This window comes from Sinocyclocheilus anshuiensis, unplaced genomic scaffold (assembly GCF_001515605.1).
Source record: "Sinocyclocheilus anshuiensis isolate Anshui unplaced genomic scaffold, SAMN03320099.WGS_v1.1 scaffold1162, whole genome shotgun sequence".
NCBI classification, from domain to species: Eukaryota; Metazoa; Chordata; class Actinopteri; order Cypriniformes; family Cyprinidae; genus Sinocyclocheilus; species Sinocyclocheilus anshuiensis.
The window spans coordinates 2,491,154-2,512,407 of record NW_015540875.1 but is presented as its reverse complement, the minus strand read 5'-3'; the positions used below and the strand labels follow the sequence as shown (position 1 = coordinate 2,512,407).

The 21,254-nt window shown below is 34.0% G+C and overlaps 1 protein-coding gene across 1 annotated transcript in view; it reads left to right on the top strand.

Annotated features, from left to right (window-relative positions):
- LOC107688266 (thrombospondin type-1 domain-containing protein 7A-like) overlaps nt 1–21,254 on the top strand; it is a 92,795-nt gene that overhangs the window by 31,470 nt on the left and 40,071 nt on the right. The window contains exons 7-9 of the mRNA XM_016485889.1: nt 4,545–4,739; nt 11,479–11,710; nt 20,736–20,851. Coding sequence (XP_016341375.1) covers nt 4,545–4,739; nt 11,479–11,710; nt 20,736–20,851 — 543 coding nt within the window. The remainder of the gene's footprint in view (nt 1–4,544; nt 4,740–11,478; nt 11,711–20,735; nt 20,852–21,254) is intronic.

The following is a 21,254-nucleotide window of genomic DNA, read 5'->3' as shown; positions in this document are numbered from 1 at the left end:
TTAACTGTCTTGATATTTACTTTGAAAGCTGAAGCTCGCGATTATGGTAAGGGGCGTTACATTTCCGACGCGTGCTTGTGGTGTTCAGCCAATCAAAATGCACTGGGTCAGCTGGCCAATCAGAGCAGACTGCGCTTGTCAAAGGAGGGGGCTTTGTTGAAAACGACGTGTTTGAGAGAGGCGGGGCATAGAGGACCTACAATAATGTACAGTATTTGAAAAATTATTTGTTTTTTGAACATTAAAGCATGTCAACATATTCTGTTACACCAAATAATGATCTTTAAAATAGCATCATATGACCCCTTTAAAAATGCTACTTTGTAAGGTTAGTAAAACATAAATCATCATCTTATTTACCGTTTATCCAACTGACATCATGTAGTATGCAATTTCTGCACCACAGCAGAGACTCCACATCATGAAATAATGACTGTTTCCAAACAGGTTTCCCACTGTTTGCCATTGGCTGAGTAAACAGATGAGCTCACACCATTGGTTGAGCAAGTGTTGCTGTGTCTGGATGGTAAAGCAAACAGAGCAATGTTTTGACAGACACAGAGTCACAGCGTTCTGACAGTCTTCTGACACATCTGACAACTTGATACCCCTGTTTCTCAAGTCTAAAACACTCCATGTAAAATACTCCATGTTGGCAGCTTCTTGCATTATTTTTATCTAATTGATCTGGGAAAACTCATAAATGCGGGGGAACAAAAAATTATGTTTGATGGTCAGTTTTCATATGTAAAAATGCATGAGATCTCAAAGAAAACATTTTTCAGTTTTCTCTGGCCAAGAAATGTCAGACTAATGTAACCAATGAATCACAGTGTGCTTTTATTTTTATGAGCAGGTTTATTTGCAATAGCTGATTACCAAAGCAATAGACATAACTCAAAATATTCAGTGTCTTTCAAATATTCATTGTTTCTAACCTGGGAAAATGTGGCTAATTCATTAATTCTTACTCTAAAGTGTTCATTTTTAGCAACCCGGTAGCTTGCAAACCCTTAGTGTCAAAGCAAGCTGGTAAAAAGGGCTTGTTTTTCTGTCAGACTCATCTAAAAAATATCTGAGGACCATAATGGATGTTTGAAGCTAATAACAGTGGAAGCTTCCAGAAACTGCAGATGAAACTTTGTGGAATTTCTCACAATTTTGCCACATTAAGTCTGAAAAAGATAAACCATCACAGCCTCTCCAAGGAAACATCTGCTGTTTTCAAGAAATCCCTCTGTCACGTGATCACTGTCATTCACAGTCTGCTGTGTGATATGACGTCTATGAAATAATAATAACGTGCAATAATGTTCTCTAGCATCTACCGCGTGAGCAATCGAATGCCCCCCGTCTTGCCATAACCTGCCTCTCTGTAGCCGTACGCTGTGGCAGATTGATTCCATCACGCACTGATTAAAATTGATCTGCTAGTTGTTTTTTTACAGCCAGACTTGGCATCTGCTTCGCTCCGACTGTCTCGGCGAGTGGCACGTACAATATTGCTTCACAAATGGCCACGGTTCTGACACAGATCGATGTAAATATTGTATCGCTGTTTGCTACAAGGAAAACTTGGAGTGCCCCTGCTTTTGATGGAAATATTTATTGGGTGTTTGTGGCTCAGTGCTCAAGCAGAGAGTGTGTTTTTTTTTGTTTCTCCACAGTGTGTCACTGAGCTAAAGCCAAAACCCGAGCTGATACTCATCAGATTTGGCTCAAAGTAAAAGATGTGATGAAAACCCTTGAGAGAGGCTGTGCGTGGTCTGCCAAACACAGACACGCTGACTACAATTGCACATGTTTTGTTTTTGCCTGTCCTCCAGAACCATCTGTATGATTGCTTTCTACTGTTTTTAGGATGGCACCGTTTCAAATGAGGACAACAGAGTGGTTTGAAATGCATTAAAAGCTTGTCTGGCTGAATCATATTTTGCATAAAGAAAATGTTGCCTAATTTTAGGTCCATTAACATAATTTGCATTGTGACGTTTATTTTCAAGACAGTTAAGAGCATTTTACACCCTAATGTTCATTACCATAATGAATCTGGATGTTTTTTGTAGCTCCCTTATTTTTCAGTGGTGATTCTCATTAGCTTTTTTTTGTTGTTGTTATAGTTAGGTTTTGACAATATATGCTAATATATTATTTACATGCTTATATAAAGTAATACTTTTTTATATATTGTTATTTAGTATGTTTTATATTTACTAAATGTTTACTTAACATTGTAATGTTTTGATATTTTATATATTCAATATCAATTTAATTTAATATTTACATTTTTTATATTTTATATTTTTAATAATCAAAAATCAAAGGCAATACAACAAATACTACCTTAGTGTATGAACAAATAAGAATTATGTGTTTTTTGTTTGTTTTTTGCATGAAAGAGATTTTGGTTACACTTTATTTGAAGGTGTTCTTGTTACAGTGTAATTATACATATACTGTAAGTGCTGAGTAATATTAATTAGCTACATGTACTTACTATAGGGTTAGGGTCAGGGGCGCCGCTAAGGGGGGGAAAGTTAGGACGATTCTAAGGGCCCACGCACTTTTGGGGCCCCCAGAGATCTGTTTTATTAGTAGTAACAGTAGTAGTAGTAATGTAATAGAAATTATAAATGTATCTACCAAAGAGTTACAAATAAAACAAAATTTCGGCTTATTTCTGTATTTCCAGCAAAATTTTCTCCCCCATTCAGTGCATGGTTTCGTCCCGTCCTACGTAGCCTAGAAAGTCACGAGTGACATTAGATGGTAAACTGTCAAATTAATTAGAGATGTCTTCGAGTTCGAGGGGGGGCAAACCAAGCCGGACGATTTGGTCAGTTGTACTTTTAAACACATTTTAGTTTTGCTATAGAAAATCTACAAATTCACACTCACATTCACATAGAGCAGCAGCAAGTGCATGAGGTTGTCATGGCAACCACATATATTGCAGGTGAATTAAGGCTGCGCTTCTATTTTGCCATATTAAACTTGGCAATAAACACATTGAAAATGCACAATAAACATGTCTGTCAAGATGATGGGCTCTGATTGGTTAGCTAGCCCAGTGTGTTGTGATTGGCTAAACCGCCTCCAGTGCGCGTTTAATCGTCCCGCCCCTCACCTCAGCGGCATGTGCTCCGGATGTATTGTAAACAGGGCGTCGTTAATAAAAATATAATAATTATCAGTTTGAGCCCGATTGAGAAGCAGAGGATATTATTGAAGAGGATCGTGTAGAACCTGTGCAAGCACTGCTTTTAATGGTAGGCCTGTTTTTTGTTGTTGTTGTCTCATACTTTTAGATACGCTGTTATTTGTAAATGCTACTGCTTATGTTAGCTTTTAATATACAGTTTTATACTGATGAAAGCTTTAATACAGTACGGCAACTGCACATACTTTATGTTTAATTCTTCTCGTAGCTATGTGATATTCTAACACAACAATGCCTCTGTGTATAAGGCAAGGTTAAAAAAAAAAAAGATTGATTGAGTCAGTGTGGAAGAACTTGACTGGTCTGCAGAAAGCCAAGTCCTAATCCCAGCTGAACACCTCTGGTGTGACTTTAAATGCAGACCTTGAGCCAAAAACTCATCACCAAACACCTGTGATTTGTACATACATATGGACAAATGTATTGGGACACCCCCTTCTTTAGAACAGAAAAAGGCACTTCCAAAACTGTGGCATCAAAGATGGAAACATAATTCATGTATTTAAAAATTGTATTTCCATCTTTTTTGCCGCAGTTTTGGAAGTGTCTAAAATGATTGTACGCATATGTACAAGTCATTGGTGTTTGGCGATGAGTTTTTTTTTGTTTTACTGAGTTTTCCCAATACTTCGGGCAATATAGTGTATGTTTGGTGCGGTAGGGGGCCCAACCTCATATTCTTTCATAGGGCCCAAAATTGCTAGCGGCGCCCCTGGTTAGGGTTAGGATGAGGGTTTGGTTTAGGGTTAGTTGCATGTAATTATGCATAATTTATTGTTATTATAATAGAAAGTACATGTAAACGTGTAACAAGGACACCTTAAAATAAAGTGTTGCCGAGATTTTATTGCATAGTATTATTGCAAGAATTATGAGAGAAAAATGTACCTAATTGTGATGCAAGTAATGCATGCAAAAAATCTAAAAAGTCTTAAAAATAGGCTTGATTGTCTTGCCTTCTTGCTTCTTTTGATATTTGAGATGAATTATGACCCAGACATGTGCTTGACAGGTTACATCAGCCTCACCTTTCTGCTGTACTGTATGTAACCTACATCTGAGATCAAATGAAACTACACCAGATGTTACTATTACATAAAATATGAATTTGTAAGTTGATGTTGGTCAAGACCCCCTACAACTCTGTATTTATTTTTTAAATACTGTTTAACAAACAGAAATTTTTCTGCATTCATTTTCATCAGCCCATACTTTAAATGCATCAGCGTATAGGTTTTGCAGAGTGTACAATAAAAATAATCATGCAAATGGTGCTTAATAAATTTGAAACACGTTGTAAACCCACAAATGTTTTGTGCTTCAGGTACCGAGGTGGAGAAAGAGATGTGTGTGGATGAGGTCTACCCTTCATCTGTGCCCTGTTTGATTCCCTGCCCTAAAGACTGCGCTCTCAGCCTCTGGACCGAATGGTCCACCTGCTCCCAGACCTGCTCCAGCAAAACCGCCGAGGGCAAGCAGATGAGAACCCGAGCCATACTGGCTTACAATGCAGGAGAAGGTACAGAAGATTAAACTCAGAAAGCTAAACACATCGCTAAACTCACACAATACTAAAAAAAATGTAAAAAGACACATTTTAGGTAAAAATAAAATACAATTATAATATATATGGTAGCAGTGGCACTTTAGAATAGGGAACACTATTCACTATTAACTAGTTACTTATTAGCGTGCATATTAGCGTTTTAGCTGTTTAATCGTCCTTATAAAGCACACATTAATGCATGACCATATTCTAGATCCCTTAACCCGACCCAACACCTATACATAACTACTACAACTACCTTATAAGCAGTGTTCCCTAATCTTATATGTTACCATATTTATTAGTCGTGAGTAAAGCTCTAGTATCATTTATTTGCACATGCCATATTTTGCATCTAATACAATGACCTTCATACATTTCTAATTACTTTTTGGGGCTTCTCTAACAAGCTGACATGCAAAAACCTTGCAATTTTCTGTGGTCTGTAGTGCATAAGATTAGCCTAAAAAAGCTGACAGGAAACCATCAAGGAAAGACTGTTGTTCCACAAGGGTGGAATTTTTCAACCTAAAACTTCTGAGATTCTGATGGATGACTCCTGAGCTGTGACATTACCGACAGTCAGTGTTCCGAGACTCTTAAATCCACTTTATCTGTTCCAGTGTCAGTTTACATGAGTGGGGCTACAGAGCGTTCCAGTCCAAGTGAAACACAGTTCACAAACAACTTTACTTCTGGAATCAGATGTAATTCAGAATAAAATTCAACAAATGTGATTATTATCCATCAGGAATTAAAAGACTTGTTTAAAGTAGGTCTTACAGGCCAGAAGGGAAGGGGTAAAATATAAGGGTCTGAATAAAATTCTGTCATCATTAAAGGTATGGAAAAATTATGCATTTGATTTTACGTTTTAACCATGAAGCATAAAATAATTGTCAGAAGAAATCTTCTTTAGTTAGTTAGTTGGTTAGTTTGTTAGCTTGTTAGTATGTTTACTGAACCATTAGAGAATTTTTTTTTATATATATATATATATATATATATATATATATAAAGTTTGGTTTTATGTTTGAGTATCATATTTGATACATCAGGCTTTTATGGCCCATAGAGTATGATATAGGAAAATATTGAATTCATATTCAAGGAAGAAAAAATAAAACAGCTCAGTTTTATTCAGAGGCCCAAACTAAGCAAAAATATGCAATTTGGTGCTGTTGCTGATATTTATTTGGCCAAAGGTATGATGAAATTCTGATAGCTTGCAGTGTAAATCAATAAGATTTATAACAGTATAGCAGACTACTGACACATAATGCATATAAATATTAGCTTTCACTCTGTCTCCCAATAATATGTTTTAGTAAGATATGTTTTAGGAAGATATTTAAATGCTTAGTTTTATGATTAAAGCTCTATATTTTGTATTGTGAGGGGCAAAACATATAATGCAATTCAATACAGTGATGATTGAGCGACGACAAATAAACGTTCCCCAAAAGCTTGATGGATTATATTTGATACTCACATTTTAACACAGTTTTTCTACAAAATGATATATGGATAATCAAGTAAGCCTTCAGTTCAGTAAGTTTTCATCTTGAAATAGTAATTACAATATAAAAGTTATTCTTACGTTTACTTTGTAACGATGGGGTTTTTTTTTTCAATGACATTTTTACAATTATTCTAAAAAGATACTTTACTTGTTAAGAAAGTATGAACTATCAATCCAACAACAAAAGGCATGTAGTAGATTGTGTGCAACAGGTTAAAGTTTTGATAATGTTTATAATTTAGAGGTTTTAGAAATGTGTGTATTAAATATGATAAAGTTATTTTATTATTATTATTTGTCATTTGTGTATCATATACTCCTCAGAGTAGTCTATATTGAATTATTGCTGTGCTTTCTCCACAGTGACGTCAATGGTAGTGGCATGGATTACAGTTATGGAGGGTAACACGTCAAAACATCTCATGTTTTTATGGCCTGTAGAGTAGTTTTCCTGTAGAAGTCCTCTTAGATTTGTTTGGCTGGTTTGAAGTAGCCGCTAAGTCTGGTCTTTTCTTACTGTTGATTATTTTATCATTTCTCAAATATGTAAAACTTAGTACTAGTCGAGTAGATCCTGAAATATTAATTCTCTTACCACTGCTTCTCTAAAGTTAAATGCGAAGACACTCATAACTTTTGCTTTATCTCAAGGTCTTACAAGGGTTCCGAAGTTTCCTGAGCTCTGTGGTACAGTTGCTTTCTTTTCATCTTTTGTGTGCAGTTTGTAGATTTAGATGTGCAATAAATAGCTTGTGTATAGGGTTAGAAAGTGCTAACGGAGGCTTTTATTCTTAGTCTTGTTTTCACAAGTTTAATGTTGCATCCGCAAAGAATATAAATGAAGAAAGTGAGATCTTTCGCTTGGATGCGTTTGCTTTAAGCACCATTTTCCACTAAAGTAACTGCGTTTTTGAGCGATGAGCTGAGCGTTGCCCTTTGGGAGGCGGATAGATTTATGTGACGATGAGTCTATGCACCATGCTTTCTGTGCAAGACATCTGCTTGATGTCTGACGTAAGATGCCAAATGCAGCCGTTTATGCAGCGGGACTTAATACATTATGCATGTCATTGAGAGTCCATTTGTGAACAAGTCAGCAGAATGATGAAACTCATACTGTAAACACGAAAAAATTATAGTCCTCTGGGTCTCTTATGAAACTGATATAGCACATTGCAAAAAGCCAGAAACATACTTGTACAGTAGTATGTGAACACAAACACTTCTTGCTATGCAAACATACAGTATAATCATATTATTGATAGAGCATTCAGAATGCAGTTCATAGTGCAGTGTATGCATTGCTTTCTCATGTTGTAGCATGCGTCACTATTGCAGACATCAGTGTAAAGTGTTTTCTTCTGTGGTTAGTTTTGTCTTTCAGGTCAAAAACTGTTATGGTGGAGCAATAGATTGATCTTAGGTTTGTTGAAGTTAATAAAAATCTATAATTATTATATATATAATAAATTCATGGTAATTACATTTTAAATAGAAACTTCTTTTTAAAGTTGATTATTTAATTTCTCGAAAACATTTAGAACTTGAGGTTTAGTAATAATTCGTTTTTAATTTATTTTTATTGTACAATTTTAGTGTTACAATTAATTATCAGCTTAATTATTGTCTACCGTATCGTCCACATTTTCTATATCGGTCAGTTTAATGTGCTTTTATTGCAGAAAACCTCTAAAAAATAATAATAATAAAATTTCAATTTTTATTCCTGGAAAAATTATGGAAACAAATAAAATATTAAAAGCCATCAAATTTTCTATAGTGAATATAAATGGTTTTTAGTTATTGTATATTGTTTCTGTATTGTCTTATTGGATATGTGTGTTCACTAATAAATATAATTACACAGATTTTATTTGTCCCTGTGTTTTAGACCATTATTCAACAAAACCCAAATAGTGATTTATTTCTGTTCTAAATTTTCTTTGCTGTTAGTATAAAAGTAGCACAATAATTCAGCATTTCCATATATGTTTGCATACTTGGCGTTTTGTATGTTTCTGGCTTAAAAGCTGATCATGAGGTTTAATTTAATGAAAAATCAATTCATTAAAGACACCCACAGAAATAAAACAGTGAATGTGCTTTCTGTGATTGCAGAACATCTTCTGAAAAGCTCAATGTCGAGATTCTGTGGAGGCGTTCGTTATGCTGCACAGTTAAGCTTCACAGTGTTCCTGTGGGAAGAAAGCACATACTCATTTAGGCTTTTCACACTTCGGTTTGTTCATTCTTAACCCTGAGTTTTTGTTCAGTGTTTTACACTCTTCATACTTTACCCTGGGTTAGTTATTAATTATAGTAGTCATTGAAGTTTCACACTGTACTTTTGTAAACCCTGGCTTGCTTGCTTATTTGCATATTTATGTCTTTAATAACATTGATTTAGGAGTTTACTTCAGACGCTGAACAGTTTTACTTACTGCGGCTATGCAGAGTGCATTAATATTTTATGAGCTAAGCACTGAGGTGGTTTATGATTGGTTGTCTGTTGCTAAACTGCATTGTTTCCATACTGTATATGGGACATTTTTCTTTTAATGTAATTCTTCTGTCCCCTGGAATATTTTTTTTTTTCTTTTACAGTAAATCCTTTTACTGCACTATAGCTTTAAAATATCGTTTACAGTAGCTTTAAAGTTTAGTTTGGCTCGAATGATTTTTTCCTGCTTTTGAAAGGTTAAATTCGCCAGAAAATCTCTAACCCTCACTTTCTCTTCGTCTCTTCGTCTCTATTTTTATACTTTTTCTGAAAGCATTTATGAGAAAAATATGCACTTGATTCATTTGTTTTTTTATTCATTTGATATATTGGCCTTTACCATCTTAGAAAACAAACATATTTTTCCAAAGATGTTTATACTTGTTTATACTATACAGTGGAGCTCAATAAGCTCATCTCTGTCATCAGTGTACATCATTTTAAGATTCTTTGTACCATGAAAATCACGAAGTCTGTCAGCAGCATTTTAAGATGTCATTACAAAACCACTTAGAGAATTTTAACAGAAACACTGTTTTTATCAATTGAAAATTTATTGACGGCTACGTGTTAGAAAGTTCAAAGCTTACCTGTAACTTTTTATCTACTGTAGTTTTTTTATTTATTAGTAATTTTATGTCTGTATAGTTCTTAGTCATTTTTATATCAGTTTTATGTTTCATCAGATTTGTTTTTATGGTTTTAGTTTTCATATGTGACCCTGGACCACAAAACCAGTCTTAAGTGTAAATATTTCGAAATTGAGATTCATACATCATCTGAAAGATAGGACAATATTTGGCTGAGATACAACTATTTCAAAATCTGGAATCTGGGGGTGCAAATAAATCAAAATATTGAGAAAATCGCCTTTAAAGTTGTCCAAATGAAGTCCTTAGCAATGCATATTACTAATCAAAAATGAAGTTTTGATATATTTACGGTAGGAAATTTGCTAAATATCTTCATGGAACATGATCTTTACTTAATATCCTAATGATTTTTGGCATAAAAGAAAAATCTATCATTTTGACCCATACAATGTATTTTTGACTATTGCTACAAATATACCCCAGCAACTTAAGACTGCTTTTGTGCTACAGGGTCACATATTAGTTTTACTTTATAATAATAACCCTGGAGACCACATTGTACTTGAAGGCTCATCAAAGCCATGATCAAATCTTTTTTCAGGACATGTGATAAATGTTTTAACAGGGTTAAAGAAGTTAGATTTTTCAAAGTCTCAAAAGTGCCTTGAACTGAAGAATACAATATGATACATACGATACGATACAAATTTATTGTCAGACAAGGTCTGAAATTTGTCTTGCGTTACAGCAGGTTCATTCACAATTACAAAACTTTATCACGTGGACAAGAGGCCGACAAAACTTTCACAATCACATTAAAAAATAAATTAAAAAATAAAAACATATACATATAATATATATATATATATATATATATATATACACATACATTTTCAATACTCTGGTACAGATTTAATTTTGTGTAACTTGTTCAGCTCTAGTACAGCTTGGTGTACAAAGGAATATTTTAACCTAATTCGATTATATCTTGGGACCTTATTCCGCCGGTTAGATGGCAACAGTACAAATTCATTATACAACACATGATTCGGTTCAGAGACAATATTATTGGCCAGGCTTACAAGATTTTAAAGTGTGAAAAGCCCTATTATTACCCTTCAACTCAATGCCCAATATAAACACAATAATCACCTGTTTAATGGATCTGACAGTCAGATCCAATAACTATACTGTGTGCATTATAAAGCTAAAGCAGGCAGACGTATTGATTCACTTCCACTCATAAAGCTCTTGCTGTCCTCTGAGAATGAGAGCGCTTTGATTCACAGGCCCACTGGGCTGCTCTGTCATCTGCAAACCTGTAAATGTCAGCAATTATTTAGACACACCGCGCCGCTCTCCGCCGGCTGCATCGACTATCTGCCACTCGTGAGGAATTAGGAGGCGGCAATTATGTGGAGTGTTTCATCTTAATCAATTTACAACAAGTTTAAGCAACTGGAGACGACGCCGTTATGTTGAGATTTGAGAAAATGAACACTTGACCTGTCTCGCTCCAGAGAATGCAAGCAAGAAAAAAAAAAACAAGGAAGAAAAGACGTTTTCATATGCATTTGCTACACAAAATAATTTTTAATTTCAATATATTTGTAAGTTTTCAATTGTTCTTTTTAACTTTTTATTCGACAAAAAATCTTTAAAAATGTACCACAGGTTCCAACAAAATATTAAGCAGCACAACAGTTTCCAACATAATAAATCAGCATATCAGAATGACTTCTGAAGGATCATGTGACACTGAAGACTGGAGTAATGATGCTGAAAATTCAGCTTTGCGTCACAGGAATACATTCTATTTTAAACTATATTAAAATAGAAAACTTTTATTTGAAACTTTAATAATATGCAGTTTTTTTTATCAAATAAATGCAACCTTGATGAGAATAAGAGACTTCTTAGAAAACTTTAAAAAATGTTACCGAAGCATAGTGAATTTCTGGTTGTTATTTATTATTTTCTTCTCCTGAGTTGATGTGCATCTTGAACACTTCCAGTGTGGAGATCCTCGAGCTGTGGTGGTGTGACATGAAGTGTAGACACGTGTCAGACCTAATACATGTCTTCACACTCTTGCAGGAGGTTCCAGCTGTCCGAACACCAACGCCCTGCAGGAGGTGCGGAACTGTAATGAGCATCCTTGCATCGTGTATCACTGGCAGACGGGCCCCTGGGGACAGTGCGTGGAGGACACCACCACATCCACCCTCAATACCTCCTCCAGCGCAGACAAGTCCACCTGCACCATGGGCGTGCAAACGCGCAAGGTCATCTGCGTAAAAGTCAACGTCGGACAGGTGCCGCCCAAAAAGTAAGTCTGCGTGTACATTTTAAAGGCCATTTTTATTTGTTTTCCCTACTCTGTATGTAAATTACTTCTTATGATTCAATCATTTTGCATGTGAAATGAGTAACAATATGGCTGGTTTTGGATTTGCTATTGGCTCCAATATAATTAGCATTGCATAATCCTTCAACAACTTCCTTTTCACAGAGGTGTTGTTAATTGATGTTGCAAGTTTCAGAACACTGGATAGCTGTTCATTTGTAAACATGGGCAAGTCATATGTTATTGTACGTATGGTTGAGAAGTTCCTTAATATGGCAGAGCATCTTTTTTTAGATTGTCAAAAGTACATAAGAAATAAAATGTTATATTACATAAAAAAAGAAGTCTACATAAAAAGTGAATGAAATTAGTAATTTTTATTTATTTAATTTATTTTGAAATGTGCCATTATTTTCATGACAATTTCCCATTACTGTAATGTGTCATGTATGAATGTATAAAAATTAGTATTTTTTCAGTTTTTCATTATTTATATGTACTGTATATTACTTTTTATACATATATTTACAGACTTCATTTTCTTTATTTAAAATAAAATGAATTATTTAAAATAAATATGTATATACATTTTAATAAATAAAAATATATATTTTTAAATATATTTTAATGTGTATTGTTATACCTCTTTCTTTATTTATTTATTTACTTTTTGTGTTATTAATTCAATTTTCATAGCTCTAATATACTATAAAATAATTACATTTCTTCATTTTCCTTTTTCTATTTAAATCTGATACATTTTTCAATCTTTTACAAAATTAAATCATTTTAAAGTAAAGGCAGTGCAAAACAACAATATTCAGTACCATAAAACTGTTCTGCGTCATTTTATTTTTCTGCATTACAGTAATGAGAATGCATTGTTTTTTTAGCATAATGACAATGTGATGCTTAATTCTCACGCAAAAAATGTAGGTCCTAAATTGGTCCTAAGATAGTCTTTATTCATCTTTTTACACAATATAATTTCTGCTTTGTACTTCTGGAAATATTCTGGACATATTCATGACATGAATGTAATCTTAATGTTTTGCCATTTCGTATTGCAATATTACCATCTGTTATTATGATGTAATCACATATGGCGCGAATCATACCTCAACTCAAGTGTCTCGGTTAGTGGTGATGGAGAATTGCTCAGAAGAAGATGGATTGCTTGTGTTTGAGTGGCAGATTGTAATTGCTCTACAGATGTCTGCGTGCTCACAAACCCTATCATTCCACTGCAGGCAAACGAGCTGCCGAAAGCCGAATAAACACCGAGTCACAAACAGGCTAATTAGCACAGTCATTTTCAGACTGCCTAATTTCCTATTGATGATAATAGCGGTAATTAAGAGGGTTTGATTCTTTAATGCAATTTAATCACCACTAGATGAGGGGCCTCTTGAGGTTTAGCACAAACAAACCCCCTAAAAATGCATCATTGATCCACTTAGACGTTGTCCTCCTGACAGTCCTTTGTGGAAACAATAGCAGTGGGTTTTTTGGCACAGACAAATAGAGGCCTTGCTATTATATTGCATTTTCCACTCGCTTTTTACCGCTTCAAGGAGCAGAAAGTTGTGTTTTAGTCTAGACGGCGTAGGTTGCAAAAATGCAATTTGATGAAGTGTCAAATTTTAGGACTGCAAAAAAAAAAAATAATAATTCAAACACTCAAGTCATTTTTCAATGTTCAGAATGGTGTAGAAAAAGTATTTTTACTGAGTTTTACTTCTGTTATGTATGGAAGCCCTTTTCCGCAACAGAATAAAAAAATAAAATAATGTAATTGTGACTGTTTATCTAATATAGTTCAGACTTTATTCACGTAATTCTAAGTTTGTATCTCACATTTTAGACTTTTTACTCGCAATATTCTCAAAAGTGCGAGATATAAACTCATAAACATAGAATTCGGACTTTTTTCCCCTCAGAATTCTGTTTACATTTTGCAATTCCCTTTTTTTTAAATTCTGGGTTTACAACTTGCAATTCTGTTGTTTTTTTTCCACAGAGTAAAAAATTGCTACATTTTATTTCACAATTCAGTTGTGTTTTAGTCTAGACGGCGTAGGTTGCAAAAATGCAATTTGATGAAGTGTCAAATTTTAGGACTGCAAAAAAAAAAAATAATAATTCAAACACTCAAGTCATTTTTCAATGTTCAGAATGGTGTAGAAAAAGTATTTTTACTGAGTTTTACTTCTGTTATGTATGGAAGCCCTTTTCCGCAACAGAATAAAAAAATAAAATAATGTAATTGTGACTGTTTATCTAATATAGTTCAGACTTTATTCACGTAATTCTAAGTTTGTATCTCACATTTTAGACTTTTTACTCGCAATATTCTCAAAAGTGCGAGATATAAACTCATAAACATAGAATTCGGACTTTTTTCCCCTCAGAATTCTGTTTACATTTTGCAATTCCCTTTTTTTTAAATTCTGGGTTTACAACTTGCAATTCTGTTGTTTTTTTTCCACAGAGTAAAAAATTGCTACATTTTATTTCACAATTCAGACTTTTTTATATTGCAACTGGAAGTTTATATCTTACAATTCAGACTTTTTCAGAATTACAAGTTTATACTTTACAATTCTGCCTTGATATCTTGCAATTCCATGTTTATATCTAAAAATTCTTAGTTTATATCTCACAATCCAGTTTTTTGTTGTCACCGTGAAATAACAGTCATTTTGAATTTCCTCACAATTCTTACTTTTTTCTTGCAATTCTGAGTTTGTATCTCACAATTCAGACTTCTTTTTACTCGCAATATTCTCAAAAGTGCGAGATATAAACTCATAAACATAGAATTCGGACTTTTTTCCCCTCAGAATTCTGTTTACATCTTGCAATTCCCTTTTTTTTTTAATTCTGGGTTTACAACTTGCAATTCTGTTGTTTTTTTTCCACAGAGTAAAACATTGCTACATTTTATTTCACAATTCAGACTTTTTTATATTGCAACTGGAAGTTTATATCTTACAATTCAGACTTTTTCAGAATTACAAGTTTATACTTTACAATTCTGCCTTGATATCTTGCAATTCCATGTTTATATCTAAAAATTCTTAGTTTATATCTCACAATCCAGTTTTTTGTTGTCACCGTGAAATAACAGTCATTTTGAATTTCCTCACAATTCTTACTTTTTTCTTGCAATTCTGAGTTTGTATCTCACAATTCAGACTTTTTTTCTCACAACTTTCTCAGAATTGCGAGATATAAATTTAGAATTTTATGACTATTTCCTTAGAATTCTGTGTTTCCGTCTCGCAATTCCATTTTTTTTTTTTAAGGGGGGGTGTCCTAATTCTGTGTTTACATCTCACAATTCCTTTTTTTTTTTAGGGGGGTGTCCTAATTCTGTGTTTACATCTCACAATTCCATTTTTTTTTTGAGGAGGGGTGTCCTTATTCTGTGTTTACATCTCACAATTCCATTTTTTTTTGTCATAATTCTGGGTTTATATCTCGTAATTCTGTTTTTCGTTTCCACCACAAAATAAAAAATAAAAAGGTAATTGCTACTTTTCATTTCACAATTCTGACTTTTTTTTATTGCAAAGTTTATATCTCAATTCAGACTGTTTTTTCAGAATTACAAGTTTATGTTTCACAATTCTGCCTTGATATCTTGCAATTCCATGTTTATATCTAACATTTTTTATCTCTTTTTTTTGTTGCCACCATGAGATAAAAAGGAAATAAAAAATAAAAAAATTCTCACAGTTCTTACTTTTTTCATGCAATTGTGAGTTTATATTTCACAGTGCTTCATTTATAACATGCAGCTTTTGTGACATATTTTGGAAATTGATTGGATTGTGAAAAATGGGCATTATACTGTATACTAGTATGTAGTCATGTTGTTGGAAGTGGGGTTGAAAAAGAGAGATTCAGAGGTGTAGTTTCTATATTTTGATGAATGATTACGATCACAATCATGTCTGTTCTATGGAATAGCATGTGGTATATTGCATATAAGATCAGAAATGTGTATACAAAACTAAAATGAAAATTTTGACTTCATTTGTATGCAGTCATCACCCCCAAAATATTGTATTGTTTACGTGGCTTCAGAGGCATTTGATGTGACCCAAAACAAAATCAAAATTCACATTCTCTCTCAGACCTGCATTTCATTTTGAATATCTCGTCTAGACCTGCTCGCAGTAAATCATAAATCATGTTTTTGCCCATGTCTGGGGCAGGCAGAGCTTATGCAGGTTTTCCTGCCCTGAGCCACTTTGTGTCACTCACAGCGTCAGACTGAGAGAAAACGCACAGACAGCGATGTTAAAGCTCAAAGCCCGGACCTTTGATGCGCCTCAGTAACTGACAACTGCTGCTGCCGTTCAGGTTTATCTCTCGCTCTGACAGCTTAGAGAAGCTAGTTGTTTTTTAGGATACTTGTATAGTGAGCAAAGAGCAGGAAACAAACGTCAAGAGCATGTGCACTGCCACTCTGTCACAACAGAGACAGTACAAGAATGAAGAGCGTTTGTAACACTTTTTCACACAAGATTTTTTTTAGCAGCAACAAGATGAGATGTTGCATTTTTATGAAATTGCATTTCATTAGTTTTTATTGTCAACTAAACCTAATTTTCAGTAATTGTAATAAAGGGAAAATAAAATAAAACATAAATATTAGATGAAAAACAAACAGAAAGGATAAGTTTTAGTTTGGCTAACTGAAATAAGCTTCTCTTGAGGAACTAAAACTGAAATAAAACTAAACTTAAACCAAATTCAAAAAATGAAAATGTTCGACAGTTAGACTTGATATTTTAACAGCAGCAAGACGAGATTTTGCATTTTTATGAAATTTATTTTTTTGGGATTATTTGCACTCATGCAGCTTTAAAATGTGTGAGTGTTTTTTATTGTTAACAAAAACTAATACTTAATTTTCAGTAATTGAAATAGAGCAGGAATAAAATATAAGTATTAGATGAAAAACAAATTATAAATGCTGCATTTGCTAACCAAAAGAAACTTATGTTGAAGAATTAAAACTGAAACTGAAATAAAAATAAATGAAAACTAAATAAAAAAAATAAAAAATAAATAAACATAACAAATTAATAAAAACCTAAACAAAATTTAAAACTGAAAGTATATAATGACTGAATTTCAGTTATATATAACTGAAATTTAGTTATTAGTATAAAAACTAAAGCTAATTCAGAATATAAAAATTTATGTTTATATATAATAATAATATTATGTAAATAACACTGGAATGAACATATGCATTAACTGGATCCACTTTAAAAGAAAAATGTCATTTAAGATGAAGACATTGATTCGTTGTTGAATATTATTGCTGATTTGATGTGGCAAACAGTTTTATTTCCCCATTTAAGAAGTACAGGAGCTGTACTTGCATGACGTGTTTCCAAGATAGTTCTGGTTGTTTTATTTGCTTATCAGGTCAAAAAAGTTGTACTTTAAAGGAATATCCTATTAGAAGTGATTAACAATGCGCAGACAGCGTTATAATAGTATTTCCAGAAACTCTAATGAGCTACTTCAGTAAAACCTTCAAGGAAATGTGATCCCTCACTTCACGCTGCTATTATGACAGTTAATCCTAATTGAAAAATAATGACAACTTAGAGAGGGCAACGGAATGATGCATTTGTTCTTCCTCTTGGTTAAACGTATGAGCTGTTTTTTTAATGGTGCTGTTGGAACATTACCACGCCTTATTCCTCTAATCCTTTCTGTTCACAACAATAACAAATGTAGTTTTAATTTTTAATGAGTCATTTCCTTATGTGATATTGCACTCTTAACCAGTTGTAGCAGGCTAGGCATTAAATAGTTGAGCAAGTGCCTGTCTTGAAATGTTGCTAATGCTCTGTCAGAAATTTACCCAATCTCCAGGAGAGCCCTGCACACCCAAACCGGATTTGTTTCTCTGGTAGGATTTACCGCTTCTGTTATTGGTATTATGAATGAATCAGCCTTACATATCTGTTGCTTTATTATATTGTGGCAGATTTGCAACCCTCATGAAACATGGAGCACATGGCGGCTAGCATCCCAGCACGCCGAAGCCCGGAGGATTTGATCAGAGATCAGATTACCCAATGTCCCTCTGCTGGACTGCTGCATCCCTGTTTATCTTTATCCCGGGGAATTCGACCGAGCCGGAGCGGTGCTTAAAATACAGGAGCAGATTAAAGCTAACCCCTGATCTTAAATTGAGGAGCTGTAAAACAGTGATAAAAGAAGAGTATTACCCAGTGACTGACTACTGTAACAGGATGTGAGGCCTTATCTGCCTCGTCTGGCTGGTACATAATGCAGCCGTGGAGCAGGGAAAATACGATTGGAAAAAAAAGAAGCATTGTTGTGATACAGATGCTGCTGAGCTTTGCTCTGCAAGGATTCTGATGCCATCCATTGTGGAGTTGGGCTGGGCAATAAAACTAAAACCAATAAAGCTGAAACTAGGATAGCTATAAAAATGCATCTTGAAATTTTCCAGTCTTTTGATTATATACATCTCAATATTTAGAGTATGCATGTGCTTTGAGTTGGCATAAAAGGAAAGTTCACCCCAAAATTAACACCATTAACAAGATATTTTAATAAAATGCCTGTTTCTTTATTTTATTTTTATACTACAGTATGAAAGTCAGGTTGGACCACCTCAACATATCTTAAAATATCTTCTTCTGCATTAAAAAGAAATATAATACAAGTTTGGAATGACATGAGGGTGAGTAAATGATTTTTGGGGGAACTATCACTTTAAATATGTATTTTTTAAAAATAATTTATTTATTTTACTTTTTTGTCTTAAAAGAAGTAAAATACTGTAAAAATTGGCAAACTGGCATATATTTGTTCTTGTTTTAATCATAAACTCCATTTTGAACAATTTCCCATAAATCAGACTTCATAACTTGTGTAATTTTGCTTCTCAAGTAAATCTTGATTTACAGTTTTTTTTTAATTGGTTTGGTACTATTTTCATAAGTAAGGTGTACATTTTCAAAACTTTAAACTGATCACACTTGTAGTCATTCTTTCAAAACCTGATCTCATGATTTCATTGTAGTTGCACATATATTCATTCCACATAATCATTGTTTCAGAACACAAGATCATTGTGATATGTATTGAGAACATTTGGTTTAATCACCAAAACACAACAGTAAGATCTTCTTTCAACTTAGTACTTTTTAACAATCAGTTCATTCAATAGCAAACAATGCAAGATACATGTTTCAAAACACTGAATATAATTACAGTAATGTTAGAAAATATTACATTAGCTTGAATAACACATAAAATCCATAAAGTATTTATACAGTGTGTCACTGTATCAAAAGGTGTGATGAAGGTGTGACATGGCCATAAGGTTTTGTGCTAGAACAGACATTACTGTCAGTGCATTATGACATATGACTAAATCTATACTGTAACTGAACTTTTCAGATGAAAGGTGAGTTATAGTAATGTGCAGTCTTTACCATGCAATGCCTCTATGTACAGTATCACATGGCATAAAATGCTGTATTTGATGACATCTGTCTCCCTTTTTCTGATACATCTTTGATCAATTTCTGATCAGTTTCTCTCCCTTATATCCTGCTGTATGTAACACAGTTTTACAAACGAGGAAGTCCTCAAAGGGAGGTTTTTGGTGATTTTGTCAAGTTTTCTAACTTCTGGGTACCAATTTGTCTCCAAAATATGGTTAGGTAGGCACACACACACACACACACACACACGTATTCCTATCATTATGGTGACATTCCATAGGAATAATGGGTTTTATGCTGTGCAAACTGTATATTCTATCCCCATACACTAACCCTTTGTGATTGTGTACATACTGCATACTTTGTGATTGTGTGCATTGTACTAAGACAATTGAAAATATGCTGAAATGTTTGAAAAAAGTGCACTTTTGATGATCTGTTGTGAAATTAGTAATAGTTTTGAAAATGTAACAGTTGCTTATGAAAATAGTACCAAAGCGAATAAAAGAAACTGTAAGAATCTCTAGACATTTGCATTGGAAAATAACACAAAAATGCTGATATAGAACGTCAGTTGTTTTTGCAGTGTGATCAGAAGAAAATAAATATTTCTATATTGTAGAGGTTGGGAGCAAAAATATCAAGCCAAATGTTTTGAGGAAACAGAAAACTATCGTGTTGCTAATAGAAGACATTTACCTTTTATTCTTTTACAGTTTCTTTACTTGGTCTTTAAAAGGTCTTAAATATTAATACACAAATAAATGCCATGTGGAGACTAAATCTGAGAGTTAATTTAACGCATTGAAGTGGAAAGTATTAATTGATTCATGAAAATGACTCAATTCTAATGCTGTTTTTCTAGTTTTCTGAGATGCAGCTAAATCTGAGAGTTAATTTAACGCATTGAAGTGGAAAGTATGAATTGATTCACGAAAATGACTCAATTCTAATGCTGTTTTTCTAGTTTTCTGAGATGCATTGTGCATTTCAGTGCTGATTTACAAAAAAAGTTGTTATTGAAAGATGGAGCAGTTAAAAAAGTATATTGGATGAACTATGTGTGCAACACAGCGCTGTTACTCATTTCATATGCAAAGATAGTGTTTCTCAAAAATCTTACGGGCGCAAGCACAGCAGTAATGGCCTGTTTCGTTTAAAGGGTCAGAGAGGAAGAGCAGAAAATGGTGTGAAAACCTTGACTAAAACAGTCAGTGCTACTCAGAGGAAAAAAGGAATTCTATAAAACATCCATTAGAAGAGCTTTTTTGGCCCGGTGTAAAGTAAAAGTGTGTGAATTGACGTGTGCTCAGGTGACCTGCAGTAGTTAAGTCTGATAATGAATCTCGTTTAGGTGATTGGGTCTTCAGTGAAAGTGTGACACAGGGCTTTCTTTATCCACCTGCTTCCTGTGATCAAAACGCATGTGCGTCAGATAGGTTTTCTTGTGTTGAGTGTCCTGCTGATCTTTCAGTGTCTGTGTGATGTTTCAGATGTCCTGAAGCCCCTCGGCCAGAGTCAGTGAGACCTTGTCTGCTGCCCTGCAAGAGAGACTGTATAGTCACACACTTCAGTAAATGGACAGAGTGCCCCACTTCCTGTGAAGCAGGTACACCACATCTGTCCATCTATCCATCCTTATATCTATTGTTTTTAAGGCTGCCCCCTAATAGTCGACTAACTGTTAGTCGACCAGAAGAGGCTTGGTCGACCAAATTTTTTTTAGTCGCTTAGTCGCAGGAAAAAAAAAATCCACAGGCGAACTTATGCAGTCCGTGACAGACAGATTGTTAATGGCTGGTCTTTGTGGTAATACAGTACATTGGGCAGGACATCCAAATGCTCGCTTATCATTCATCGATCTAAAATATGGCTTATCATCTGAAATATGTAAGTAGCAGCAACTTTACATGGCCGCTCAATCTAATGTTAACCTAGAGAAATGTGCGCTATTGAAGTGTCCATTCCATTGCTATCCATTGTTTGTCATTTTTTGATCCATCCATCCATCC